This window comes from Limulus polyphemus, unplaced genomic scaffold (assembly GCF_000517525.1).
Source record: "Limulus polyphemus unplaced genomic scaffold, Limulus_polyphemus-2.1.2 Scaffold2908, whole genome shotgun sequence".
NCBI lineage: Eukaryota > Metazoa > Arthropoda > Merostomata > Xiphosura > Limulidae > Limulus > Limulus polyphemus.
In genome coordinates, this window is record NW_013668518.1 from 74,825 (window position 1) to 85,539 (window position 10,715).

The 10,715-nt window shown below is 31.2% G+C and overlaps 1 protein-coding gene across 1 annotated transcript in view; it reads left to right on the top strand.

The window, feature by feature from the left end:
• The first annotated feature begins 1,535 nt into the window (after positions 1-1,535).
• Positions 1,536-10,715, top strand: part of LOC106468190 (uracil phosphoribosyltransferase homolog) — a 14,882-nt gene continuing 5,702 nt past the window's right edge. The window contains 3 exon segments of the mRNA XM_013928602.2: positions 1,536-1,768; positions 5,863-5,905; positions 8,764-8,833. Coding sequence (XP_013784056.1) covers positions 1,650-1,768; positions 5,863-5,905; positions 8,764-8,833 — 232 coding nt within the window. The 5' untranslated portion in view covers positions 1,536-1,649.

Genomic DNA, 10,715 nt, shown 5'->3' on the forward strand with positions numbered 1-10,715 from the left:
GAAACTCTTGATGAAGTAGGACATTTCCTGATGGAGCAGATGAACCCCACGTGAAGCAGAAGCCAACGAGACGGAGACCAGTACGGAAGAAGATACGTCCCGTAAAATTAAGAGACTTTGTTGTATTTTAATTTTGTGTTTGTAAATTCTATACATTAAATGAAGTTATTGTTAATTATCTATTGGGTTAGTGTAAGTGGCTATTGTTTGGGACGAACAATACTAAGGAAGGGGCAGTGTTACGACAGCGTAAGTCACGTGACGCTGGTAACACGTCATGAGTTTCTAGATGGATCATAACTTTTCTTAGCAACTCTAGCCCGGCAAATAAAGAGAGATATAGAGACAGATAATTAAGTCAAGTGAGCGGTAGTGACCATAAGTAAAGTGCGTGAATCGTTGTGAATTATAGCATGTGTTCAAGTTAGAGTGACTGTGGAAATTCTGTGTATTGAAAGAATAAACTAGTTTTATTTAAAGAAAGGACTTGTATCGCTGAAGTTCCTCGGGGAGAATTTATACCGGAAATTAACAAACGACCAGATACGTAACAATACGTTTGAAAATGTATTTTGAATGGCAAGATGATATCAGCGATTTATTATACGTCTCATCACCATATCTGAGTATCAAACCAATGGTTCTCTTGTACACAATAAGACAGCTTCCTCCTACCTCGAAGTTATCGCGCTGTCGGGCAAAATTGCAAGCACAACTCCCAAATTTCACCTGCATTTATATTCTTCGGACTTGGAATCTATGTAAATAGGTCATTTAGGGTTCCTTTGTGGTGTTTAGCGGGACAATATTACGTTGCCTACAAAACTATTTTACAAAGGACGAGTGTACAATATGAGAAAATTGCACAGTCTACAATCGTAGAACAATCAGTGAGTCATAATTTGCGCAACAAAGACGATCAATAATGGTTGGAGACGGCTTGAATGGGTAATGAAGAAAAATTTTAATACAAGTTGAACATAACAGCAAGTGATGACAAAACCTAGTACATTTGTTGTTATGTTAAACTTGTTTTAAAGGTTTTCTTCATTACCCATTCAAGCCGTCTCCAACCATTATTAGTCTCAAAGTGGGTTCCTCGTCATCGAATTTAAAGACGATCAATGTCAAAGGCCAATGAAACAAATGGATATTCTTGATACTTTAGTGTTTGTGGTACTATATTTGTGAATAATTTGTCAAAGAAAAGTTTTTATTCGGATTACACTTAATCAATTCATGTTTGATATTTACATTACGCACTCTTCTCTAAGTTAATGCGCCCCCCAGTGGCACAGCGGCATGTCTACGGACTTACAACGTTAGAATCCGGGTTTCGATACCCGTGGTGGGCAGAGCACAGATGGCTCTTTGTGTAGCTTTGTGCTTAATTAAAACAAACTAAGTTAACGCATTGTTACATTCCACCTATATTTCTTCAACATGGTAGAAAAAAAGTTTACGTCAAACTATGACGTCAGTACAATCTAGTAGCGCCCTCTCTCTTTATATATATACATACATACATATATATTCTATCATTCTTATCATAATAAAGTATATTTCTTGTGAGAGTAGAGGTTGGTAGGGAATATTATTTAACATTTGATCATATTACAGTTTGTTTCTTTGGCTTTCTTTCATTTTAAATGATGACTCTGTCAAAAAAAGAATCTTCAGTGTCTCAATTATTAGGTTTAGGCTCAAATCTGAAATGTATTCCAGTAAATGACCAAATTCGTGAGCTCCAAACAGTTATTCGGGACAAGTAAGTAGTAATATAGATAATACTAAATAGTGTAATTTAGTGCACTGTGTTGTTAGTATAAACTGTACAACTTGCAAGTACAATGATAAAAAGTATAACAAGACATTTCGAAATATCAGCATAACATTAAGGAGTGAAATAACACCTAGTTATAACGTTAGAAGAAATGCTCTTAGCATTAACAATTAAAGCGATGTTCAAATTTATCACTAAATTATTATATACTAGAATTAGTATGACTAATAAATATAGTAAATGTCAGGTTTATAGTCGTATTGAAGAAATGCTATTGCTGATACTAAGGAAGTAATAGTTTTTATGAGATTTACCTACTCAAGATTTATTTCAAATTCATTTCAAGTGCAGGCTTCATATTGATCTCTAATTTATATATTTTTAATAGTTTTTATATTTGCATAGAAATTAAATACAATTTATTGGATGTTTCTGAAATGTTAAATGATGGTAAGATTGTATGTTTTAGAGGAAACTAATTGTAAAGTAACATTGGGCTATTTTCTGTGTCCGCTGTGGGCAATTGAACCCCAGATTTTTGTGTTGTAAGTCTGTAACTTCAGTCTTAATACTGTTCCATCAGGAGACGATTAATAAAAATTTAAGTTTGAGATTAGTTAAATGTATCTAGAGATGCGTATTAAGCTTGCTTACAATTCGTAATTAATAGTATCAATATTAGTTAATATGGTATTAATATTAGGTCAATGTGTAAACTATGAAATAGCTTAATTTTATTAAATTATTTGGTGGATATAATGAAAATAGAGCATAGACTAATAAATTTCTAATTAGTTATGGTTCAAGGATGATTGGGATTTAAATGCTATAGCTACTAGTATTGGTTTATGTTTAAAAATTGTGGTATTAATTGTGGCTTCCAGGAGGCCCATGGAGACAAGTACATTTTATTTACATAGCTTACTAAGCACAGAAGATTGGTAGAGTTAGGGTAAAGGTTGCTTTGGGAGAAGCTCAAAGGTAACTTAAGGAGCTGCCATCACACACAAAAAAAAAAAAGCAAAAAATTTGAAATCCCACCAGAGGCTTCACCAGTCACTGGCACACAGGGCCTGTGTCTGGATTTTATTTGACAGTGTCCCAAATTTCCAGTTGATGTCTTGAAAATGAAAATAGAAAACCATGATTGATATTGTATTGAAACACTGAAAATTCTCGCGTCTCTGGGCCCAAGCCTCGAAATCCTACCATGATCTCTGGAAAAGGACTTTGTATGGGACCTTAAGATAACTAATTACACCCTTTGGGAAAGTGAGAATGAACAGGTGTAAGACTATACTGGTTAATCTAGCATTTAAGTATGAATCTCTAACAGTAATAGTTTTGAACCTACTGACTGTAGCAAATAACCAGATTGTTAAAAGGTTTACCTTGAAGGGATATTCTTTAATTAAGTAATCTGATAAAGTTGCTTGTACTTTTGTAGTGGGAATAATAGACATGGATGAAAAATTATGTTAGATGCTTAAGTACAGAAAGTTATAATGTGTTTACAATCTAGTTTCTGGAACTAAGGAATATTCTCTTTTTGTAATGCACGTAGGAGTGAATAATGATGTAAATTGTAAAAAAAAAGAAAAGTTGTTTAAAAGGGGCAAAAATTCCTTCAGAGATTTAGGGATAGAAATACATCTATTGCTCTTTCAGAATTGTCCATTCATTGTCAGATGTGGAAATGAATTATTTAGTAGGATCCAAGTCTTAAATGAAATATTTCCAAGGACACGTAGAGCATCAGGCAGATTGGTTAGACTTGTGTGATAGTTTTCAGTGTATGGTTAAAGTTTATGCTAGAGATGGGCTCTACTAAAGCAGGTTATGTAATAGGATGTTTGGGAAGCCTCTAAAAATACTTAAGCAAGATTTGCATTGTGGTGAGAGAGTGTGGAAAATAAACATACTGATAGGGTAACTATAGACAACAAGGAATTTGGAAATAGCAGATTTAGAGCATAACAGGTTAAATAATAGTTTAAAAGTTAAGTCTGTCAGATTTGGAGATAAAAATAGTAGATTCAAGAATAAGCTTAGCTGTAGTTCAAATGTTTTCAAGTATTATGAACAAAATGCCTGAGTCCATGGTTCTAGATTGAAAAGGAAGACTATGATATAATGGGAAATACTTACACTTAGTTAGAATTTAATAACATGTTTTAGGAATTATTTTACACATGCAAGTTATTTTAATAGACAAACTTTTTAAATGAAGGGGCTAGTGGCATTTTAAGTAAGGGATGAAGCAGCCTGTTGGAGTTGGAAGACATTAAAATAGTAGGAAAGAAGTTGAATCTGTATGGGTTACAATTGAGGGCTTCAAATGGTAGAAAGCTTTTAATTGGATTTTGGTATAGGCCACTTGATCAGACAATTGAGGTCAATTAGAATGGGATTAGAGTTGTTGCTAATAGCATTAATGATTTGGTAATAATGGGAAAGTAAGTTTAGATGCATTGATTAGATTTGTATGGAGTCAAATTCTGAGGGAGAGAGACTTTTTGAAGTGATTGCATGCGGATAGTTTTCTGTAGACAATAATCAGTGAAATGACTAAACCTTGGGTGAGGGATGAACTTTTACATTTATTGTTAACCACTAATCAGGATATAATTGGAAGAATAGAAGTGGGGAAACACTTGGGGAAGAGTGATCATTGCATAATCAGGATTGATGTTTTGTTACATGTTGATATAGAGAGAAATTAAATTTTAGTTCCAAATTTTGAAGCCATGAGACAATATGAACCATTATAATATCAGGATAATGAGTTAAAAGTAATGTGGGACAGTAAATAAGACAGTTTTAAAAGTTGCATAAATGTCTTAGCATTCTGCGACTACCCACCAAAGTGTGTGATTTTAAAATTTTTAAGAAAAACAATAGATTAATGTTACTAATGCCATGATATTTATAGCTTAGCTTATACTGGAGATGACCTCTGAGTCAGTAGTAAGTTTATTTATGGATTTATAACACTAAAATCCATGGTTTAATTCTCCATGGTGGAGCACAGATAGCCCATTTGTGTAGGTTTGCATTAAAATAAGGATTGAACTGTAGATATGCGCATTGTCTATTGTCTTACCAAAAATTTAAGAGAGAAGCTCTGTTATTCAATCTTTTATATCCTTTAAAACTTTGAGGAAAACATTATCTGGTCTTAGTGCTTTATCTATTTTTCATATTTTCACTTATTGCCAAAAGATAATCTCTTCATGATTTAAGTAAATTTCAGTGTCCCATATAGAATGTTCATGTAGGTTCAAGAGTGTTGCTAACTAACTTTCTGTCTTGTAAAAACCAAATTAAAAGAAAACATTTAAAAGCTTGGGCATATATGTAAGACTTCACTCTTCACTCATTAGTATAGATCTTAGCTTTGAAGGTCCAATCATCATTTTAATATTTTGTTAACCTTTATCATGCTTAAAATAGCTCTTGGTATTAGTTTTCACGTTATGAGCCACCTGTTTCTCATAAGCTCTTATTAATTTTCTTATTCATTGTTTAGCTAATTCCCCAGCTTTCCCTTAGCTCCTGTAAATCTTCCATCCTGTCGGTCACTTAAACTTAAATTTTCTCCTTTATGAGTTTATTAAGCCACTTAGTTTGATCTTCCCTGTTATCCTTTTAATCTTGAATTAAAAGCAATTTTTTTGAAGAGATCTCAGCTTTGTTCCACATTACTTCATCCTGATTCACTAATGATGAGACTTGTCTCATGGCCTCAAATTTGCCTTTAGTGAATTCATGTTGACTTTTTTTTAAGATATTGTATTTAACTTCATAAATGTAAGAAAAAAAATAATAATCAAATTGATATTTCTATTATTTTCAATATGTATTCCTTAGATATAGTTTTGCCAGTAATGTCTTGAGTATTAACAGATTTCCTGTCCTTTACATTGTTTGTGCATTTCATATTTTATCTAGTGCAGTATATTTGTTTTGGCACTTTACTGTATTTGTATTTCTTAAAAAAATATCAGTGATGTTGTACTTAGCATATCTAAATATTATATCATTTTTAATATTACAGTCCTGGTACTTGTTTATTTTAGGAATACGACAAGGAGTGACTTTGTATTTTATGCAGAGCGATTGGTGAGCTCAAATATAAATACTTTATGGATATTTTTTTATATCAGTGTATTTTCATATTATGTAGTTAATACTTCTTAAATTAGTTTCTTAGTTTACATGTTTTGTGTTTAACGAACTTTTGTGTAGTCGGTGCATTTTTATTTAAATGTTACTCAATGAATTTAGATCAGGTCATTATACTTCTGTGAATACTGTACTTTTTGAAGAATTAAATGCCCTTTTTATATCAATGGTTGTATATTGCTACAGAAGTTAGAGTACGTGTGAGATTGTATTAGGGGATAGATGGCTATTTGATCCTTTTTAGGTCATACTGATTTAACATTAATATGTTTTGTACAATATTAATTTGATTTTATGTATAATTTGTTATTGGAACATATTACATTCATTTTAAAACCTGTTTTTTATCTTTAGTACATGAGCTGTCCTTGGAGTCATAAATATAAATCTGCCACTTGTATTTAAATAACTAGGGAAATTAACATAGTGTCTATTGCTGCTAAGGAATCGCTATTTGTGTTATAGCCTTCAAGTGCATGTAAGAAAAAGTTCTTAGAAATGTATGAAATCGTATATAGTCGCTTCAAATATCAAGATGTTACTTTCACCTTTTAAATGAAATAACGTTTCTCTTAAAAAGCTACCACTCCCAGGCCAGTCCTTCTGTAGCAAATTAATAAAAAAAAAGGAAACTATATGAAAGATATCTATTATATATACATGTGTGTGTGTGTGTGTAATAAGTTTTATCATAAGCTTGATAGGTGTGGCTGAATCTATTCTAATAAATATCCAGGAAACAATTTTCTACTGTACATGAACATAAGGTCACCTTGTATTAGAGCTTAACTGTAGAAACTCTGGGTTAGAAAACATAAGTCTGATGGTCTTAAAAAGGTAACATGAAATAGTTAAAGAACAAAAAGCAAAATTGTATTGTTAAATGTATCTAGTAAGAGAATCAAATTTAACATATATGTGTATATATATATCTGATTCTTATAGACTAAAAAAAAAAGCAGTATCACTTGAATTAGTTTAACCATGGTTTCATTTAGAGCTAGGCGATTAACTTTATTAATTTATATGATCTTTTAGTTCAAGTTCTGAGCATCAATTACTTCAATTAGTGTCACATAAAAATAATTGGTTCATTAAAAATAAAATTAGAATGGGTAATGTCATGAAAATAATTAACTGGTGTTTCCAAATATTCCAACTATCCAGTTATCAAAGTTATTATTAAATCAATTAATTTCATGAAAATAATTAAGTAATTCATTTCCAGTTATTATTGTTTCTGATTATTCCAGCTATTTGGTAATCAAAATGTTACCATTATAATTTTTCATTGTTACTTTGATAAATTCAGATTTGTTCAGCTTAATCAGCTAGTGTCAAAACTCGCAAAAATAATTAATTACTCAAAATTTGATTTTTGATTATTCCAGCTATTCATGTAATCAAAATGTTACCATTATAATTTTTCATTGTTACTTTGATAAATTCAGATTTGTTCAGCTTAATCAGCTAGTGTCAAAACTCGCAAAAATAATTAACTACTCAAAATTTGATTTTTGATTATTCCAGCTATTCATGTAATCAAAATGTTACCATTATAATTTTTCATTGTTACTTTGATAAATTCAGATTTGTTCAGCTAAATTAGCTAGTGTCAAAACTCGCAAAAATAATTAACTACTCAAAATTTGATTTTTGAGTATTCCAGCTATTCATGTAATTGAAATAAAGCTGTTATGTTTGTGTTCTCAAGTGCAAAGCTATGCAATGGGCTGCTATCTGTGCTATGACCACCATGGGTATTGAAACACAATTTGTAGTCCAAAAGTTTGTTTTTTGTAGTCTTAAGGGAATAATCAGTTGGCAAATTCCACTAATTGTTTAGCTCTAGTTTCAATAAAGTATACTCAGTGCCATTGGAATTTTTTCTATTTCATCTCAACAAAATAATTAATAAAAAATGATGTTAGGTTCACCAGAGTTGTCATGCGAATTATTTGAGTTTCTGTAAAGTTCATTGTTCTTCATGTGTCTCAAAGTACAGATGATGATAATAAATTCCTTAGTTATAATTATCACCTTGATTCATAGCTGTTCAGAATGTTTTTTAAGGAAAAACAAATACAGTATTTGTCAAAGTTGCTGACTTTAATGTACAGTTCAGTAAATTTTTATTTATTTTAGAGTAAGAAATAAAAATGGAAAGTATTTTTTTAGTTATGAAGAAATGTGGTTTGTGCTCAGTTATTGAAAGCAAACTATCAAGGTGATTGCAAGAGAAGTTGGAAGATTAGAGTAATAACTATCAGGCAGGCAAAATTTTACATTATTTACTAAGTGTAAATCAATCTAATTTGTGCAAACCAGAAAGGCATTTAGAGAATTTGTTAACATAAGAAATTTTGACTTCTATCATATAGTTACTAAAAATATCCATTGGTATTGTTAGAAATTTACTATAGACATTGGTCACTATTATAAATTTTTATTACCAACATTAATTATCTAAGTCAGATGGTTGTTACAGATATTATATAACTATTGGTTCAAGTAATAACTTGGTTTACCTCTTTTTCTTTATTGGAAGTAAGTTTACGAATAAACAATGCAGGTATAATTCTTTTTTTTTTTCTTTTTCTTATGTTAGTACACAAGGTTTTGACTTGGTATGTTATTTCATAGGAAAAATTTGGATTTAAGTGTATTTCATTATGTAGCAAGGTACATTTTATGTATTGTCAATATTTCGAATTTTTCTGAGTTAAAAGTGAAGGTTATGTTTAGTATTTCAAAAATTTTGTTTCTGTTCATTTATTGTTTATTTTGTCATTGAGATCCGTTTGGTTGTGGAAGAAGGTCTCAACCAACTGTCTTTTACTTCCTATACTGTTACAACACCTACTGGTGAGTTTCTTTTATTATTTAACAGAAAATATATAGATAAATAAACAGGTTTCATTCTTTGTTACAGAATTGAGGAAAAGCAAGACAAATGTACATTTCACAAATACATCATTTATTATAACCATGGTTGTGCCAGTAAAGTCATCATTAGGTACAGACTGAAATGTTTTGTAGCAGGGTTTTTTATATGTTTAAACAAAGAACCAGAAATGACTTTGACATTCACCTAGAGACAAGTGGGGAGGAGCTTAAGTTTGTTTGGTCATTTAGAACTTTTTCTGGATTTCTTTTTAGACATCTGTTTGTTTTTTAAGTTTCCAGACTGTCTAGTTTTTACCTTTCTCACAAATACCTAAAATTTTGCAGTTTTATTTTCTGGATCAAATTGGTGTTTAGTTTCAAGAAGATGGGATCCAAAGGTTGAATCCATTTTCCTTAATTTTCAGCTTCTATAGTGCTCTTTAATTCTTGTTTCTATGGAACTTCCTGTTTGACCTAAATATACACTATTGCAGTCTTGACATGCTAATTGGTAAACACCACTGTTGCAGTACTTTTCGATTCTGTCTTTGTTGTTGTGCAACATTTTTTCTAGGTTGTTTTTTCAGTAGAAGGCTGGTCTGTAGATTTCTTTGTTCAGTGTGTTATATATTTTGCGAAAATGTTTTCCAATGGAGCTCATTTTAAGCTTTTTTTTTCTTTCTGTTGTTGTTTGGTACAGTGTGTGGACATATTGATTTTAAATTTATTGCTTTCAGTTTTTTAAACAATGTGTTAATTAACATTGTTGTATAATCATTGTTAACATCAATTTGTTTTATAGTTTTTAATTCAGTTTCAGAATCCTCAGATGACAAGGGTACAGTGATAGGTTAAACAGGAAGTTCCATAGAAATGAGAATTAAAGAACACTCTAGAAGATGGAAATTAAGGAAAATGGATTCAACATTTGCATCCCACCTTATTGAAACTAAACACCAATTTGATCCAGAAAAAACTACAAAATTTTACATATCTGTGAAAAAGGTAAAACTAGACATTCTGGAAATTTTAGAAATAAACAGACGTCTAAAAACAAATCAGAAAAAGTTCTAAATGACCAAACTAACTTAAGCTCCTCCCCACTTGTCTCTAGGTAAATATCAAGGTTATTTCCGGTTCTTTGTTTAAACATGTATAAAAAACCTTGCTACAAAACATTTCAGTCTGTACCTAATGATGACTTTACTGGCACAACCATGGTTATAATAAATGATGTATTTGTGAAACATACAATTGTCTTGTTTTTCTTTAATTCTGTTATTATGGAGTTTCACCAACTACTGATGGTTTCAAGTATCAATTAATTCTTTGGTTTCTTTAACACTTCAACTGTGGTTGACATCATATTATGTTAGTGTAGGTGACTGTGGTTGACATCATATGATGCAAGCATTTTGAGCACAACATTCTGAATTCCTGCTGCAAAAATTCACGAATCTTTGTGCATGAGGTGGTAGGCAGACTTATACAAGCTGCAAACAAAAGTTTAAAGCAGTGGCTACATAATGAATAAGAAGATTAATTAATTTCTAAATGCTCTGAGCAGCTCAAAAGGCCCTTAATCACAGGGACTTTTTTCTTCAGAATTTTAAACTTTTACCAATTTTAGTATTGTACTCATTTTAAAGAAAAGTGTTTTCAATGAAAGTTATCCAAAAACACTTCACTTAGTAACAGGTGAGTGCTTAAAAAATTGCATCAGCAATGCACTTCTCAGGCAGGTACTCATGTGGTGCATGTGCACTGACAGGTAGCTAAGTGCAGTACACACGTAGTGTGGATGATTTGAGAAAGATATTGGTGCATGTGCACTGACTGGTAGCTAAGTGCAGCACACACG